This window comes from Rattus norvegicus, chromosome 3 (genome assembly GCF_036323735.1).
Source record: "Rattus norvegicus strain BN/NHsdMcwi chromosome 3, GRCr8, whole genome shotgun sequence".
In the NCBI taxonomy this organism is placed as follows: domain Eukaryota; kingdom Metazoa; phylum Chordata; class Mammalia; order Rodentia; family Muridae; genus Rattus; species Rattus norvegicus.
The window spans coordinates 128,369,959-128,388,846 of NC_086021.1; the positions used below are offsets into that span (position 1 = coordinate 128,369,959).

Consider the following 18,888-nt stretch of genomic DNA (forward strand, 5'->3'; position numbering starts at 1 on the left):
AACAAATTCATATTTTTAGAAACAACATAATTCCTGCTTTCAAAGAGCACATTCTGGACTTGAAAAATGTAGAACACTAATGGCTCTTAGATTAGTCCCTTGAAGACCCCTAGTCCTATGGACAAGTAAATCTAGTTGTAAAGCTTTATTTCCTCTCTGTTAGTTCCATACTGTCAGCCTTACTCTGACTAAGCCTCCTGCCTGCTACATTTCATTATTCCTGCTAGCCTTGTGCTGCCTGTAAACATGTTTCCTATGTACTTATGGCATTAACAATGTAAGTCAGAGCAATAGAGAGAGGCTATGATGAGCACAGTCTCTTCTGTATCCATCTCTGCCTCTCTTTCCTCTTTCCTCTTTCCTATTTAGTTAAAGCATAAGTATGTTGGCAAAATCTGGTCTACTAAGTATCCTGTCTCTTGAACAGTGTCTTCCATTTTCATCTCTGACCATACTTCTTCTTGAGTCTTCGGATAAATGCAATGTTTTCCTACAGCTCTTTTCAGTGTATGGACTATACACTTGCAAAACAGCTAAGATATTTTCTTATATTTCAAAGTAGAGCATGTGTGTATTAAAAAAAGAAATGAATGAAAAGACACACACCTTCCTTGTGGCTAATGCCATTTCTAAGCTTACTCACTCGTAAAAACAAAGGCTGAAAGGCTTTTTAAATGTTTCCCCATAAAAACATATTAAGTGGTTCGAGTCTCACTCTACTAAGTCAAGTAGACCTTATTTAGAAGAACAGCATTAAGTAAACTATTAGAAGGAATACTTAAGAGAATAACTCTGGACTTGGCTCTGATCAGGACCTGAATTGCCTCTGGGGAACAAGTGGGTACTTAAGGAAGCACAATAATTCTTCTGGTTCTTTCTGTGGCATTTGTTAAGCATATAGCCGATTTCCATAAGCACTCCCATTGTTCTAGGGACATAACACTTTTTTAAGGGATGCATCATATGAGGCATGATGGATTGTGAGTTACAGGCCAGTCTGAGCTACATAACAAAATCCTGTCTCAAGAAAGTAAAGAAAAAAAAAAAAAACAAACCAAACTCATCAATCAAAATAAAAACAGCTATTGCTTCTTTTACAAGTGCCATGTTAACTCATACAGGAGTTCATGTAAGTCACCAGAGAGTAGTTAGGTCTTAATACTTTGTATTAAGCTATCTGAGACAATATATTAATGTTTACACAAAATTATTCCATTAAATACAGCACAGGATTAATGCCTTTAAAGGAACTGGATAATGTAAAGGCAAGGGAAATTTGAAATAGCCTTCAAAGGCAGCACATAAAGAATGGGTAAAGGCACCTTTCCATGGTTCATCATGCGTCATGGATTTACACATATCTTTCCAGACAGATTTTCTATGAAGTACCGAAGACTGACACAGAACTGATTTAGTCTTAAAGATTACACTGGTTGCTCTATAGAGAAATGACTGGAATGCCTTGTCCAGCATTGCTCCAGGGACTTGCCCTGACTAGGGGTGGCAAGGGAATGAAGAAATGACAGACACAAGAGAGATGAAAAGTTGGGATCAGACAGCCTGGACTCACAGATGGAGAAACCTCAGCACTCCAAAAGCTCCCTTGTGTTTATATAGTATACAGCACAGACAGACAGACAGACAGGGTTACTGCATACAGCTGAGCAAGAAGGCAGGGTTATGACATACAGATAAACAAGAAGACAGGGTTTGTGGCATACAGCGTGGGTCAAGGGAATGAGATTAGCTAATCTCAATAGGAGTGTTCTCTGTAGGAAGCCCTTTTCAGACCATAGACATCTTGGGGAAGGAGGGATGACAGTTATGGTGGACTTCTTTTTCTACATATACTACCACTATGGACCAGAAGAAGGCTTTGCCTCTGAGCCTTACCCTGGGAGCAGTGGTGGAGAGGGAGGCTTTGCCATTTTCCCATGGGTCTGAGGCCATGTTCCTTGACAAGCTTTTTGTCCATGTCAACAGCACACATTCAATCAAGACTTCCTCCCATCCCCACAATGGAAGATGACAAAAGTAGGAGAGGGACCAGTTAAGCAGCTACAGTTGTCTAGGCAACAAATGGTGGCTTAGATTACATCAATGAGTATAAAGACAGAGAGACATTTATATTCAAGAGCTAACATGGAGGTGCCCTGTACTGAGAAAGAAATAACAAAACCCTTGATTTGCCTTCCTGCTGTCCCTCTTAAGATCTACCAAGAATTCAGAGACCAAAAATCAGAAGTATAGAGGTCATCTGTTCCTTTCATTTTCCTTCAACTTTATAATTAGGTCATCTTTGCTTCTATGATATTTCCAATATCTTGCTCAAACTGATACGCTTCTGTCTTCCTGTAACAATCTCTCATGTCCAAAGGGACTCCTATCTGCACTCTCTTTTTGAAACAACTCTTAGTTATGCTAGTGGACAAGTAAGCAATTGAGTTTATGATTCTGAAACTCACAAGTGAGATGGCCTAGAGCTATAAGCTGGGAATTGAACATATATGGGAGTGTGAAAAGCTGTAGAACTGAGCAAGAAGGCAATGTCAGTATACAGAAAAAGATCACAGCACCATGCCATGTGACACCTTCCTCTTACAAGAAGGAATTTAGGCGGGAAACCAGTCAAAGAAAGCAGATGTTCCGGCAGACCACCCAATGCCCTCTGGATTTCCAATTTTCTCAGTCCTTGTCATGGATCCAATAAACTACTCTTTCTTAAAAACTACATCCCAGACATTGTCTCACTCTTATTTTCTCAGCTGGGTGGTTTCTGTGTGTGTATATGCACACAACTTGACCTTAAAGATATTCATTTCTATAGCCTCAACCATCAATTCTAAACTGGTAACTTCCAAGTGGCTAGCTTAATAAGGCATTTTTGTGAATATGTAGCTGCTTGGACCTCTTGGATTTTTATGGTCCAAGAATCAACTCTCTTGATACATTTTTTTAAACTCTATTTTTTATCTTGGTGAATCTTAAACAATGTCTTGTAAAAATGCCCAATAACTCTCCATCATTATCTCATTCTAATATTTTTAAATTATTACTATTATTGTGGGTGAGCAGATGGGTACATGTGCGACAGCATGAATGTGGAAGTCAGAGGGCATAATTGTAGAGTTGGTTCTCTCCTTCCACAGTTTCATTGGTTCTAATGATCAAATTAAGGTACCAAGCTTGTGCAGGAAGCAGCTCTGAGCCATCCTTCCAGCCCTATCATTTCATTCTACTTGTTACTTGATGCTAGACTTTGCTGACAGGTTACTAAACCAACCTTGTATCTAAAGAAAAAGAAACTTAGTTTAAAGAAATCAGCAACTGTAACTAGAAAGGCACTCTAATGAGAACAGAAATCTTTATTACAGCTTGTAGCTGTCCTATATTTGTTACTTTGTTTCCACAAGGCCCAGCAGTGATTTGAGATACAAGTTAAACAAACATCGGTGGGGTGCTGAAGACTCAAGCTGAGCGATTCTGGCTTAACTACAAGGTTTTAAATAGAGAGAATGAAATGGAAAAGGGCAGCCAGAAAAAGTACAGGAAGTAGGATGAACTCTGGGGTCAAGCAAAAAGACTTGGGACTTAAGCCAAAAAAAACTAAAAGGCTTCACAGTCATAGGTCTGTGTCCACTTACACCACCCTATCTTGAATCTAAATTCATCATTTATATTATCTATATCACAAGACCGAGTTCGCTGAGGCTACATGACACCACTCCTTGCTTCTTTGTTAAGTTTAAAAAGCTGTGCCCCCACAAAAATAAATTATTCTTTGAAGGAGTGTTACAGATTCCTGTTGAATTTCTTCACCCCCCAACCCCCAAGCTGGGGACCGAACCCAGGGCCTTGCACTTGCTAGGTAAGCGCTCTACCACTGAGCTAAATCCCCAACCCCTCCTGTTCAATTTCTATGCCATTATTTCCAATTCCAAATTAATGAATGTTTTATGGTTTTATTACTATGGTTTTGCAGTGCTAGTGGGAAAGAATTAATATAGCAAAGATTTAAATAAACATTACTCATCTTTGGCAATAGGGAACTACAAGTCTTCGGACTATAACATACTAGATCACACGCATACAAGTGAATCTTTTTTTCTATTTTTGTTTTTAGATGGAGTTTCACTGTCTAGCCCAGGGTTTGCCTGACTCCTGAAAAGCAAGTAAATGATCCTTCTTCCTTAACCTATAGCTCAGAAGAGCCCTTGCCTAGCATGCATAAGGCCTTGAGTTTTCTCCCCAGCACTAGAACACAAAAACAAAAACAACAATAAACAAAAACCAGTTTAGCCACTTGGAACCATTTTCTAACTATTTTCATCTGTGCTTCACTACCAACAGTGAAGTGAGTTTCAGCTACTTTTGGGGAAGGAGGAAGAAGACTGCCAAGAGCTGATCTAGTACATATTCTTATTCCGACCCTGTCCCTACTGGGTTTTTATCTTACAGACATTTTCTCTTGTCCCTGTGGTTGGCTTATTTCTGAGTCATTCTCTTGTCTCATAAAATAATGTTCTAGAGTCTACCAGGATAAAGTAAGCCAAGAATGAGTTTATTAAAAACTACAAACAACTTCACTAACAGGTACGTGAATATACAATGGGTTTGTGTGGGTGTGTTTCCTACACTTTTCCATATGCAGCTATAGACAAACTGATAAAACGTGTCGTGATCAGTAGGGAGTACTTCACAAGTGTCTCCCTCCCTGCTAGTTATCTGAAGGGACCACATCAGAACATTTGTGAACATTACTTCACCTTTTAGCCTACTCTGTTAGTATTCTCCCTGCAGCCAGACTATTGACTTAATTTTATTCTACCTCCCCTTTCTTCTTCTTTCAAAAGCTAAGAGCCAAGTATAGATTCCAGCATTCTCTCCCTTGAAAAGTCCCTTCTTACATGTAAAAGGCATGACAAATGACAAATTTCCCTCAGTGGGGGCCAGGTCTAAGGTTCTCAAGACGCTACAATAATGGATATCTGGACATGACTTGACAGCCGCAACACTCATTGCCTCTATCAAATCCAGCCGACAAATGCTATATCACACCAAGTGCTGGTCCCAATTCCTATCAACAAGAGGAGTCAGCAATGCGTCTACCGAAAAATGGCCTTCTCTAGCCTCACCTCAGCTCCTAGAGCAAACCACCTAAATTTCCACGAGTTCTTTCCACTTCAAAATAGAGACATGCTTGTCTGAGTACGTTGAGACTTAATAGATGACAGTCATTAAACTCCGTAGATTTGTCTGGCAGGAATGCGTGCAGGAGACGACTAACTTTATGGGGGGAGGCAGGGTCGGTCCTTCAATCCTAGGACTCCCCTTCCCCAGCGCCGCCATAGAAAGCGGAGCCCCAAACCCTCCCAGGCGCGGTGGGAAGCTGCTGGTGGAGAGGACAAAAGGCGCTAGCCGAAGAAGACTCACGGATGCGGGCGGCTGAGGGGCCAGGGGAGGCTCCGGGCTGACGTCCATCCTCTCGGCGCCGTCCATCTCTTCGTCCGCCATCTTAAGGGAAACGAACGCCCGCAGTTCCCGATCCCAGGCTGCCAGCTAGCGGAAACCTGTGGCCGACCCGACGCGCCAGAGACGACACTTTTACGACGGCCCCTGAAGTCAGGTTTGTCGCAGCACCCTGAGCGGCTTCCGGTCGGCTTCCCGGAAGCAGGCTTCCAACCTGCCAAGCCGGAGGTTTCCGCCCCTGATGGGTAGTCCTGCTTTCCCGGGGCTGATCCCTGAGGGAAGTCCTCACTGCTCTGTCTTTATCCCTTAACCCCGGGGTAGGCGTGGTGAGATGACAAAACCCAGAAACCTAATCCATTTATCCGTAAGGGAAGACAAACTGAATACAACCCCGTTACGGAATTCCGCCTGAAAAGAACAAGGTATAGATATACGGAAACATCGAGGGGAAAACGCTGCCACAGACTACAATTTTTGCATTTGTGCAACTATGCATTGTGCGAAGGCATAGCTCTGAGCCAGGAGAAAGCCTCCAAGGCTAAGACCAGGGTTGGAGGACAAAGGTGATAAAGAGCTAATTTAGTGTCATATGTTCTTGGGTTTATTTTTTTGTTGTTGTTTGGTTGGTTTGGTTTGGTTTTTACGAACCGAATAATAGCCTCCAATTCCACACATTTCTCCCACATAGGCATTCCAAGTGACAGATGTCAGCCACCTGGCTCCTTTTTAAATTTAAAAAAAAATTTTTTTTAAATTTTAGTGACGTGTGTGTATACGTGTGTGTGTGTGTGTGTGTGTGTGTGTGTGTGTGTGCCACGATTCATGTTTGGAGGTCAAAGGACAATTTGAGGAGGTTGGTTCTCCACCATCTCGTCTGCCATGGTAGTTGTTTTTGTTGTTTTTTGGTTTTTGTTTTTTTAAAGAGATCTGTAAGGTCAAATTTTCTTCGCATACTCCAGCCAAAACGACACATGACTGACTATAGATAGAGGCAGAACTACAACACACCCATTTTCTATTAAATTGCAACTTAAGAAATTTGTGAAAATTAACCATTCTAACATTTTGGATAATATTTGTTTACAGAGTTAATTTTCATTTTAAATGTTGTTTGTGCCTGGTATAATGGCACATACCTTTAAGCACTCCAAAAGCAGAGGCAGGTGGATCTCTGAATTCAAGGCCAGCCTAGTCTACTCGGGAACTACATGGTGAGACCCCATCTCAAAAATAGAAAAGGAATGTATAAAATGTTATGCTGTTTAAATGCTTGTAAAGCGGGCATGGCTGGTTTACAACTGCAACGCTAGCTAGCGTTGGAGAGGCTGAGATATGAGGGTTGTTCCAAGTTGGAAGCAGCAGAACTATATAGGTCCGGATCAGTCTAGCTGAGAATGAGGCCCTGACCCAAAACAACAAAGAGCGGAACTTGTTGGGTTACATGAAGCCCTGCATAGAAACTTTTAAGCTAATTAAAAATTTTCTCCATCTTAAATTATAATCAGTAAATATCGATAGAAACCATATATGCAAAAGATTCTTGGGGAGGGGCCCAATAGTTTTAAGGCATTTAAAGTGATCCTGAGAAAATAAAGTTTGAGAAACACTGTTGTTGGATTGTTCTTTCTATCTTGAGACGAGACACTGTTGGGTAAAAATCAGGTGACCGTTTTTGGGGGTCAGGGGGAAGGGGAGAGCACGAGGCATAAGGCTGAGCTTGTGACTCATTGTAAAGCACTTATCACACACACATACATACTATAGACACATTACACAGATACGGACACACAAACCAATAATAATAAATACACCTGTACACTAGGGTTATAGTTCAAAGGTCGAGAGAGTTTATCTGCACATTTTCCTGGTCTTGATCCTCAGTGATTAAAAAAGCAGCTTTTTGGGGCTGGGGATTTAGCTCAGTGGTAGAGCGCTTGCCTAGGAAGCGCAAGGCCCTGGGTTCGGTCCCCAGCTCCGAAAAAAAAGAACCAAAAAAAAAAAAAAAAAGCAGCTTTTTTATATTAAACATGTTTAATGAAGAATGCTAATCATCAAAATCTTATTCTTGTGTTAATGAAAAAATTCTAATGACAAATGCTCGTCGTGGTCTTAGGGTTACTGTTGCTGTGGTGAAACACCATGACCAAAGCAGCTTGGGGAGGGAAGGGTTTAGGTTAAACTTCCACATCACTGTTCATTAGCTTAGCCAAGGAAGCCAAGGCAGGAACTCACACAGGACAGGAACCTGAGGGTAGTAGCTGGTGCGCAGACCATGGAGGGGTGCTGCTTACTTACTGTGGCTTGCTCAGCCCAGCTTTCCTATAGAACCAGAACCACCAGCCCAGGGATGGCTCTGCCCACAATGAGCTGGACCCTGCCCCATCAATCACTAATTTAAAAAAAAAAAACCTATTGAAGGGCATATAGGGAGGGGCAGCGATAGGGATGTAAAGTGAGTTAGTTAATTAATTAAATGGAAAAATGAAAAGAAAATGTCCTATGTGCTCACAGCCCAATCTTGTAGCGGCATTTTCTCAATTGAGTTAACTCTTCTCTGATGACTATAGGTCCTGTCCAGTTGACATAAAACTAGCCAGCGGGATCACTAAGATATTTTTAGTTTTGTCTCCAGACTCATACAGAAATGAATTCTTGGCATCCCTATAAAATATACATTATCCTGGGCGGTGGTGGCACACATTTAATCCCTGCACTTAGGAGGCAGAGGCAGGTGAATCTCTCTGAGTTCTACAAAGTTCCAGGGCAGCCAGGTCTACACAGAGAAACCCTATCCAAACCAAACCAAACCAAATAAGACAAAACAACAACAAAATGCCTTTTTGTTTCAGATAGACAGAGGTGATAATTTTTATGACAAGTAACTCTTATCTAAAATTCTTAGATTAGAAGTGTTTGGATTTCTTTTTATATTGGGATGTTTTCATATCCATTTTGAAATATCTACATAGACCCAGACCTAAACACAAAATTATTCTCTGGGTTTCAAAACTGAAAATCATTTTCTACTTTGTACTTTCTAGTTTTTCTTACAAGATGCATTAGTGTAGATGTCTATTTTTAATTTTTTATTTATATTCTGTGTGTATGGGTATTTTGCCTCTATGTATGTCTTTGTACCACCTGTGTACAGTACCCAAAAAGGCCAGAAGAGAGGGATGGATTCACTGAAACTGGTACTGGGAATTGAAGCCAAGTCCTCTGAAAAGAGTAGTGAGTGCTCTTGGCTGCTGAGCCGTCTCTCCAGCCCTGCAAAAGTATATTTTTTTAAAAAATCTACCCATCTTTTAAGCAAGGCACTTTTAATATCTTCCTGCTTTCCTAACCAGAGGTGATTGGGCCCTTCCCTCCTGTTGGAGGACTAATTTAATAAGAATTAAATAACAGAGTCAATACACCTCTAGAAGCAAATGTATTCATTGGGATTCAGTATGTTTTATCTTTACTACTTGGTTTTATATGTAGGAGCATTAGCCTTCCTGGGACTTCCTCATCTACAAAACAGATGCCTATATAAAGTGTGTGAAGACGAATGAGGTACCACCTAAAGCCCAGAATACCTGGTCTCCTATAGTACAGTGTTTGGCAATAGTTAAGTGAATCACCCAAGGTTTTCTTATACACAAAAGCACTTTCATGTAGAGGGAAGGGAGTCAGGGATCAGCAGGAAGTCTTTCCATCTTATTCTCCAGCCAAGGAAGGACCTAGAGTTTATTACTGTTTGACATCCTCAGGTAACAATGTCCACCACACTTGCCAAAAGAGTTCTTTGTTCTCCCCAGATTGTTGTTTTTATTGCTTCTGTTCTAATGTAGGGAGTGAAGGCAACTTCATGCCCAGCTTCTTAAAATAACTGCTGACTTTAATTGAGATTATTATTATGATATTTTTTAACAGTGGGGCGTTCTGTTGTTTGTTTGCTTTAGTCGGGGTTTCATTATATAGCCTACGTGGCCTGGAACTTGCTGGCTCTCTTCTACAGTGCTGTGACTAAAGGTGTGTGCCACCACACCGAGCTAAGTATTTATGCCTTCTATATATCTCATGGCTATATTCATCCCTGGCAATGATGTCATTTTCTTTCATAATATTTTCAAAAACTTGTGTTTGACCTTTCAATTTCCACTCATAAACAAAATTAATTTATGTTATACATCTTCTACACTTTGTAGAACGGCATGAATAATTTTGTCCCTGAAATAAAACTTCACAGAATTTTCTACTTGTTGTGTTATGTAGCCCAGGCTGGGCTTGAATTTCTGACCTTCATGTCTCAGATTTGCAAGTTGGGATTACAGCTGTGTGGCACCACTTTTACCCCCAGAAAATTTCTTATATATATGGTGAGACTCTCTTACTCACATATATTGTATGAAATTTAGTTTGCATGCCACACAAATTCCTTCTAAATCTACATTGAAATGTTTTTGCTGGTCTAACCTCTCTTGTTATCCCTGACCTTAAAGTCTATTCACATTTTACTTCCCACAAATCTACTTCTACTTCCCACAAGTCTCATACTTCTATGCTCCTACATTGGCCCATTGTTGGCCTTAGGTGTGTGTAATATTGTGTCACACTATAAATTTTTAGAAAGTTTAATAGCCTGTTATTAACATACTTTCACGCCATATTTTTTTTCAAAATTAGTTTAGTTATCGTATGATAGTCTGTTGTGTGTCATTTTAAAGATTTTTTTAAAAATTTTGTTTTGTTTATTTGAGACAGGATATCACTATGTAGCCTTGACTGACCTCTAATTCACAGCGATCATCCTGCCTGTCTCAAAGTGCTGGAACTAAAGGCATGAGCCACTGTGCTTGGCTTTACTTTAAAGGTTTGCTTATGGAACATTTACTATAGATTCCCTTTTATAGTTAATTTTTTTAACATTTTCTTTTCTTTTTTTTCGGAGCTGGGGACCGAACCCAGGGCCTCGCGCTTGCTAGGTAAGCACTCTACCACTGAGCTAAATCCCCAACCCCAACATCTTATTTTTAAGGGCTGAAAAGATCCCTTGGCGGTTAAGAGTACTTGTAGCAGCCTGGAGAGATGGCTCAGCAGTTAAGAGCACTGACTGCTCTAAAAGAGTTCAAGTCCCACTAATCACGTGGTGTACTGGGGTCTGATGCCCTCTTCTGGTGTGTCTGAAGAGAGTGAGTGTGTACTTGCATGCATAAAATAAATAAGTCCTTTTAAAAATTGTAATTAATTTTTTTTTGAGACAAGGTCTCTCTACCTAGCTCTGGCTGTCCTAAAACTCATTATGTAGACCAAACTGGCCTCAAACTCACAGAAATCTACCTCCTGTTTCCCAAATGCTGGCATTAAAAGTGTGTGCCACCACACCCACCTAAAAATACTTAATTTTTGTACTAATTATATGTGTGTGTGAAAGTGGGTTTGTGCAACCCAGTGCATTCTCTACAGAGAACAAAAGAGGACCTTGTATTCCCTGGAGCTTGTGGTTAGAAACCTCTTAATGTAGGTGCTGGAAACCAAACCGATGTTTCCTTATGTTTTCTGTTTATATCAACGGCTTATATTCCAGAGATGTTGAACTAATTGAAATTGGCATAAATTACAACACTGATAATATATCCCAAGGAAATAAAGATTGTTTAAAGCACGATTTGTATAAAAATGTTTATTCTTAATAGCAATGCATAATAAAGAGTTGAAAGCCAACAATGAAGGATTAGGTTTGATAAATTAAGGCTAGGACCAGAATCTAATTCTGGAAAAGATTAATTTACAAGCATGCCACAGTGTCACAATACCATATAAATGAGTACATTTAAAATCAGATTAAGGAAAAAAGATAATTTCCACGAGATAAGGAATCCTGTGAGGTTATGTTATTCCAGAAGGAGCCAGAGTGAGCCGCCCGTCACATTTTTACTTTAAGAGGCGTCCTCATACTCACTTTGATTCTCACCCTACACGCACCCAAGGTATCATTAACTTCGCTTTACAGGTGCTGAGGTCGCACCACGGTCAGGGATGCCAGACCCTGGAGAAGCCAGGTGGCGTGCTGCCTCCCTGCCACCCACTCGCTTTGCTCTTCCTGGTCCTCACTACGTTGTCAAACGCCGGGGAGCCGGGCTGCAGAGGCGCGGAGGCCTGGGCTGAGGCGAGGTGTGGAGGCGGCCGGAGGCCACAGAGGCCGGAAGTGCGGGCCGGAGCGCTCCGGTGCTGCGCCGCGATGGCGAGAATGCTGGCCGTCCGGGTGGCGGCGGGGCTGGCGGCCGCCGCGCTGGCCGCCCTGCTTTTGGAGCACTACGGCCTGGCTGGGCCGTCCACGCCGCTGCCGAAGCCCAGAGGCTCCCAGAGGCCGCACCCCGCCCCGGGCTCAGATGCCAACAACATCTTCTGGGGTCTGCAGGTGAAGCAGTGGGAGGCTAGGGGGAGGGCACAGCGGCGGGCAGGCTCAGCCCAGCAGGGGGCCTCGGTCGCAGTCCGCCTGGAGGCTCAGCTCTCCTTTCCGGGGTTCGCTGGGACCTCTTTTTCTTTCCCTTCCGCTCCCCGAGAGCTGACCGGCCACCCCTGTCGGTGCAGCTGTTCCTGACTCAGATAATGTGTCTCTGTCCAATGCCTGCTTTTGACAGATATCCGACATTCACCTGAGCAGGTTTCAAGATCCAGGCAGAGCGTTGGCCTTAGAGAAGTTCTGTTCGGAAACTATTGACATCATTCAACCGGCTCTTGTCCTGGCCACTGGTACGGAGGATTCCTGGGCTGTGTGTGGTGGTGGTGTTCTGTGGTCCTGATGGTAGAATGAGGAGCTTTGGCTAGAGGGTGTGTGGAACTCTGGCCACAGCCCTTCAGTGAGCCCTTTGAGGTAGTGAATAATGAAGTCAGGATCCAGGCTAAATGCTTTGCTATCTCAACGTTTTCTCAAAGTGCTAGGAACAAGGCTTGTGATGCTTATGACCAGATGTTGTCTGCCATATTTTTAGTGTGTGTGTGTGTGTGTGTGTGTGTGTGTGTGAGAGAGAGAGAGAGAGAGAGAGAGAGAGAGGAAATGATGATGATGATGACAACGACAACGACGACGACGATGACGATGACGATGACAATGTCCTGATGAATTTGAGAATTAGGAAATATCCTTTAACCGGGAATCAAAGGCTCTCCTTGCTTACTTAAAATTTTCTGTACAATGGGGTTATGTTTTAAGTTGTTTGAGGACTAAAATAACTTAATCTGACTGCATTTCCAAGACTCTTCAAACCTGTGCACGTGTGTCCCCAAAGGTTGGGTAGAAAAAGCTCCTAGGAGTTATGTGTTCTGAGTTCTGTTTATTGGGTGGCAGAGCTGTCACTCACTCTTCTGAAATGTCTCTTGTGAAAATGAAGTATCAATCCTCAGATAATGAGTAAGCCCCTGCTTCAGGTGCTCTGTTTACTTCCTGGAAACTTTGGCATTGGTCAAACCAGAGTGGTTTTTGCTCTGAAATAATGCTTGGTCATAGCATAAATCCTGATTTGGGGGTTGGAAAACAACTGTTGCAATAGGTAATAGGCACTTGCTAGAGTGTTGCAACATCTCATAAAGGAGTTTCACTTATTGGAGAACTTTGGACTGTGTTCTCCTTTCTCTCTCTCTCTCTCTCTCTCTCTCTCTCTCTCTCTCTCTCTAGATATATAGATAGATAAAAATATAGATATAGATATATAAAATGTTCTTTCTGCATGCCAAAAGAGGGTGCTAGATCTCATTATAAATGGTTGTGAGCCACTATGTGGTTACAGGGAATTGAACTCATGACCTCAGGAAGAGCAACCATCTATCTCTCTAGCCCATTGTAGTGAGCTCTTTACGTCATTCCCCTCCCCTGACAAATCACTCCTAATATCACTATAGACTACATAAACACTTGTTAACCTGTAATAATAGCATCCTTGCTGAGATAATCTTGTTAGTTTAAATGGCTTAAGTGGTTTGTTTTGGACATATGTGGACTCGGTTGATTTTATGTATGTGTGCTGAATAGTTTTCGAATTTGTGTTTCCTCAGCATATTTGTTCATTCATTGGTTTGTTTGTTTGTTTGTTTGTTTGTGTTCCCTGGAGTATTTTTTACATGTCAAGTCAATTTTGTGTAAACCCATAGGAGACCTGACAGATGCCAAAACAAAGGAACACTTGGGATCCAGACAACATGAAGTAGAATGGCAAACTTACCAGAGAATTCTGAAGAAGACAAGAGTTATGGAAAAAACCAAGTGGCTGGATATCAAAGGAAATCATGGTAAATCTGCCAAGAGCAGAATAGAATAAAGCATATACTCCTTCAAAAATATCGATTTTCTTTTTTCTTTTTTCTTTTTTTTTTCTTTTTGAGCTGAGGACTGAACCCCGGGCCTTGCGCTTGCTAGGCAAGTGCTCTGTCACTGAGCTAAATCCCCAGCCCCCTTGATTTTCTAGTTTAGATTATAAAGTTATAGAATGGAAAATTGTAACATAAATTTAGATATAATGAAGGCCACATCTCTTATGTGCAGTTATAACATATGATATTAAAACTTCAAAGACAGGTGGATCTCTGTGAGTTTGAGGCCAGACTAGTTTATATAGCAAGTTCTAGGTCAGCTAGGCTGCATAGCAAGCCTCTGTCTCAAAACAAACAAACAACCCCCCTAAAACATTGAGATGTCATTGTTGGCCTTTCAGGTAAAAGTTGGTATAGTGTTTTCTTTATTACATAGGAGAAAGAGTTCTTCAGAAATTCTTGTGGGTAAATGTTTAAAATGAGTAAAATAAATAACTAAATTAAAATAAAAACATCCCTATATTATATTAAGTGAAAGAAGCCAAATCTACATTTCCCCATTGTATGATTCCATTTATTCGATATTCAAGAAAAGATAAAAACTACAGGCAGAAGACATTGTGGTTGCCAGAGGTAGGGCTAGGAGGAGAAACTTTTTTTAAAAGACTTATTTATTTATAATATATAAGTACACTGTAGCTGTCTTCAGACACACCAGAAGAGGGCATCAGATCTCACTACAGATGGTTGTGAGCCACCATGTGGTTGCTGGGAATTGAACTCAGGACCTCTGGAAGAGCAGTCAGTGCTCTTAACCACTGAACCACTCTCTAGCCTGAAAAACTATTTTTTTCTTGGTTATTTCATTTATTTACATTTCAAATGTTATCCCCTTTTGGGTTTTCCCTCCACAAATTGCCTGTCCTATCCCTCACTCCCCCTGCTTCTATAAGGGTGCTCCTCCACCCACCCACTTCTGCCTTACTGCCCTAGCATTCCCTACAATGGGACATCAAGACTCCACAGGACCAAGGGCCTCCCCCCCAGATAAGGCCATCCTCTGCCACATGTGCAGCTGTGGTCATCCTCTGCCACATGTGCAGCTGTGGTCATGGGTCCTACCTGTGTACTCTTTGGTTGGTGTTTTAGTCCCTGATGGTGGGAGGGGTCTGGTTGGTTGATATTGTTGTTCTTCCTATGGGGTTGCAAACCCCTTCAGCTCCTTCAGTCCTTCCCCTAACTCCTACATTGGGGGTCCCTGCACTCGGCCCGATGGTTGACCAATCCACATCTGTATTGGTCAGGCTCTAGCAGAGCCTCTCAGGGGACAGCTATACCAGACTCCTGTCAGCAAGCACTTCTTAGCATCAGCAATAGTGTTTGGTTTTGGTATCTGCAGATGGGATGGATCTCTAGGTGGGGCGGTCTTTGGATGGCCTTTCCTTCAGTCTCTGCTCTTCTTTGTCCCTGCATTTCCTTTAGACAGGGAGTAATTCTGGGTTAATATTTTTGAAATGGGTGAGAAACTGATTTTAAAGGCGTTAAGATTTGGGATGTGATTGAACTGCTCTCTACTTAGATTGTGGCCTTAAATATATAACTGCATATGTGTCAAAAGCCATAGAACTGAGACTCAGTTGGTAGAGTCTTTGCCTAGTATGCATGAGTCTCTTGGCTTGGTCCCTAAAACTGCAGGCTGGATGTGGCAGCATTCCTGAGGAAGAGGGAAGAGTACCACAGACAGATTCAAGGCCATTCTCTCTGCAAAGGGTGTTCCAGGCCAGCATGAGTAGAGACTCTGTGTAGAAGCACTTGTTGTGGTTGTATAGATTAGGCATGGATTCATTTCTTTCTGACTCTACAAACCCATGATTAAAACAGCAGCAATGGGCTGGGGATTTAGCTCAGTGGTAGAGCGTTTACCTAGGAAGCGCAAGGCCCTGGGTTCGGTCCCCAGCTCTGAAAAAAAAAAAAAAAGAACCAAAAAAAAAAAAAAAAAAAAAAAAAACAGCAGCAACAAGACACGTATGATAGCACATGCCTATCCCCCCAGCTCAAGGTAGGTCAAGGCAGGATGGACAAGTTCGAGGCCAACATGAGCTACCTGGCAAGTTCCAGGCAAGCAGAAACAACAATCTAGTCTTAGAACTTTCTTACGGAAAGTTCTAAACTTTTTTCTGAACTAAAGTACAGTGTACCTACCCTTCTTCAGTATGCTCAGTCAGTGAAGGTATTGCTTTTAAAATGTGCACTTGAGTGACACCTTGCCATCTAATGTGTTATAGGAAGTGACACATGTTTGCTTTTCTTCTTTTAGATGTATATAACATCCCAAGTCTGGAGAGCATCACCAACTATTACAGGTATAAATGACCACAAGACAGACTGCTAAGTAGAGTCTATCAAAAGGAGGGTGCAGTCCAGTGAATGAATGAATAAGCTCACTTCTAACAGAAGAAATTTCTGTAGAAAGAACTTTGGATGATTTAGAAAATGAGTGTGAGTGTATGTGTGTGTGTGTGTGTGTGTGTGTGTGCACGTGTGTGTGTTTGTATGTGTATTACAATCAGTCCTTTTAAAAAATATTTTTCTGTGCTTTTTCACTTTTTGGATTTTTCTTTCAGGTTGGTCTGACACTTCTAATTCTCCTTCTAGCTTCAGCCTCACATGCACTAAGAGCCACCATGCCTGGCTCTCTTTTCCTTTCCTTTTTAAATTTTATTATTATTATTATTATTATTATTATTATTATTATTATTATTATTGCTTTGTTTAATAGAGTCTCACTATATAGATCATGCTGAAATGGCCTGGAACTCACAGAGATCTCCCTCCCTCTATCTCACACCCAGCCTCCTTCAATTCCTTTGGTTGAAACTGGTACATAGAAGTATTTAGATCGGAGCTTGTAAGTGGATTATTGAGGTCAGTGGGTTTTCAGAATACTGAGAGATTGCTTCTGTCAGCCTCTGGAGCGGCCACAGAGATCAGCGGTCCCCAGTGGCTGTTTGAGCCTGTCATTTGATTAATACAAACATTACGTTTTCTTTACATGTCATGAGTGTGATCTGCCCAGGCAGCTCTGTGTTAGAAGCAAGCTCTTCAGTATGTTGGGAAGCTTCGTTTGGTTGCAATGTCACTTTCAGCTCCAGGGTACTGAGGAGTTTTAGTCTGCTTTGTCGTTTAATCAAGCACTAAGTGTTCCTTAAGAGCTTTTCCCTAGCTGTGTGCTCTCCTAGATAGAAGAGCTAGTGCAAACAAATGGCCCCTGCCTTCAAGGAATTTATGTTCTGTTAAGAGAAGATGTGCTAGGCAGAGCCATTAGAAAAGAACATGAGAGCAAGGCTAATGAAATGCAGCATTATTTGGTTCATAAGAGAATCATTACAAGAAATCAGAGAAGGTAGAGGTCGTCGCAGAGCAGACAGAGAAGCCCTATGAAGAGTGAAAACGGTTTTTTTGTTTGTTTGTTTTTTGTTTTTTGGGGGTTTTTGTTTTGTTTTGTTTTGGTTGATTTGTTGGTTAGTTGGTTGGTTTAGAGGGTTTTTGTTTGTTTGTTTGTTTGTTTGTTTTTGGCTTTTGAGACAGGTCTCACTGGATAGCCCTTGCTCTCCTGGAACTTGCTCTGTAGACCAGGCTGGCCCCAAACTCACAGAGATTCACCTGTCTCTGCCTCCTCAGTGCTGGGATTGCAGACTCATCCCAGATGAGTGGAGATGTTTTAAGAGATGGATTATGAAATAAGAAATACCCAAGTTAATAAAGATGGAGAAAAAAAAGAGATGGATTATGGTTGCAAGTCCATTTCATTGGCTTTTAAACTTGAATGTGCACAATAGTTGCCAGGAATACATTTTTAATGAAGTGCTTTACTTCCGATTTTTGTTGTTGTGCTAGGTATTGAACCCAGAGCCTTGTGTAAGCCTGCCACAGTGTCACAAGCCTGCCACAGGGGCAGCATGTGCCTTTAGTTCCAGAGGCAGAGGCAGGCAGAATCTCCATGATTTTGAGATCAGCCTGGTCTACATAGTGAGTTCTAAGATAGACAGAGCTACACAGTGAGACACTGTCTGAAAAGAAGAAAACAATGTTAACATCAAATAGTCAGACTCTGTCTAAGGAGTTAAATATAGCTTTAAAAATGTATGTTAAAGTTTGAAAGTTTGTTTCTAAGTCGTCCCTCCCTGTCCCCAGCTGAGGACCGAACCCAGGGCTAGGCAAGCACTCTACCACTGAGCTAAGTCTCCAACCCTGTTTCTAAGTCTTACATATTAAGTAAGTTAATATATAAGATACTTAGATAAAAGATACTGTTTTTTAATAAAGGTCTGAAATTTGAATATTCCATGTGCACCTCTGGGGATGGTGGATGTCCCTGCACGTGTCATACAGGGAAGTAAACTGCATGAAGAGAAGGGGTAAACCAAGAGGAGGTTGACTTTGCCAACTTGGGTCAGACTTTGGAGAGTTTAATGCCAGGCAGTCCATTGTCAGCATACTTAAAACACAGTGCAATCTGGGGAAAGGTTTCCAGGCAATAGTCAGTCTAACCAGCCCAATTCCAGATGCACCATAACGCATATGGTGTGATTACATAGCAGCTCTTTTACAAAGAACATGTGACCATGAGGGTGGGTTCTACAGCTAAAAGGCCTAGACGCTACCGTGTTCTCTGAAGATAGCATAGAGGTCATCAGGCCATAAAGAACTTGCGACATCTACCCTAAGGATGGGTAATGGTCTATGGAGAGAAGAATCTGGAATAATCATTCTGAAGAATTTGGATGAGGTCTGTCCCTTCAGACAGCAACAAAGTCACCAGGTCATTAGCAACCTCCACTCTGAGCTTTCTGGATGGAATGTAGGGGTTTGATTTTCTCTTCTCTACTGAGGAAACACTTCTGTGTGTTAATGCTTCTGGTTTTCTTAGTGCTTCTCTGTTGAGTATGAGGACCTGTGCACACCCAACATACCTCCAATAGAACCCATGCTTTTTTTTATTTATTCAATAAATAATGAAAGAGTACCTACTCTATATTAACATATCCTTTCCATTCTTCACCCTCTTACTTTATGGATACCTGAATATGCTTGATACCTAAAATACTAAAGACATTCATTATTAGA

The 18,888-nt window shown here is 41.6% G+C and overlaps 2 protein-coding genes across 7 annotated transcripts in view; one reads left to right on the plus strand and one right to left on the minus strand.

Annotated features, from left to right (window-relative positions):
• Ubr1 (ubiquitin protein ligase E3 component n-recognin 1) overlaps window positions 1-7,872 on the minus strand; it is a 112,671-nt gene extending 104,799 nt beyond the window's left edge. Inside the window, exon 1 of one of the 2 annotated variants that reach the window (XM_063284367.1) lies at window positions 5,434-7,872. In XM_063284367.1, the coding sequence (XP_063140437.1) occupies window positions 5,434-5,514 (81 nt within the window). In that variant the 5' untranslated portion in view covers window positions 5,515-7,872. 2 annotated transcript variants of the gene reach the window in all.
• A 2,535-nt stretch (window positions 7,873-10,407) lies between these two features.
• The window catches only part of Tmem62 (transmembrane protein 62), a 35,218-nt gene continuing 26,737 nt past the window's right edge, over window positions 10,408-18,888 (plus strand). Inside the window, exons 1-5 of one of the 5 annotated variants that reach the window (XM_039106818.2) lie at window positions 10,408-10,436; window positions 11,465-11,872; window positions 12,096-12,207; window positions 13,603-13,740; window positions 16,079-16,124. In XM_039106818.2, the coding sequence (XP_038962746.1) occupies window positions 11,693-11,872; window positions 12,096-12,207; window positions 13,603-13,740; window positions 16,079-16,124 (476 nt within the window). In that variant the 5' untranslated portion in view covers window positions 10,408-10,436; window positions 11,465-11,692. Of the gene's footprint in view, window positions 10,437-11,124; window positions 11,873-12,095; window positions 12,208-13,602; window positions 13,741-16,078; window positions 16,125-18,888 lie in introns of those variants that run through there. The other 4 variants (XR_005502958.2, XM_039106820.2, NM_001398973.1 and 1 more) reach the window with 4 other exon arrangements.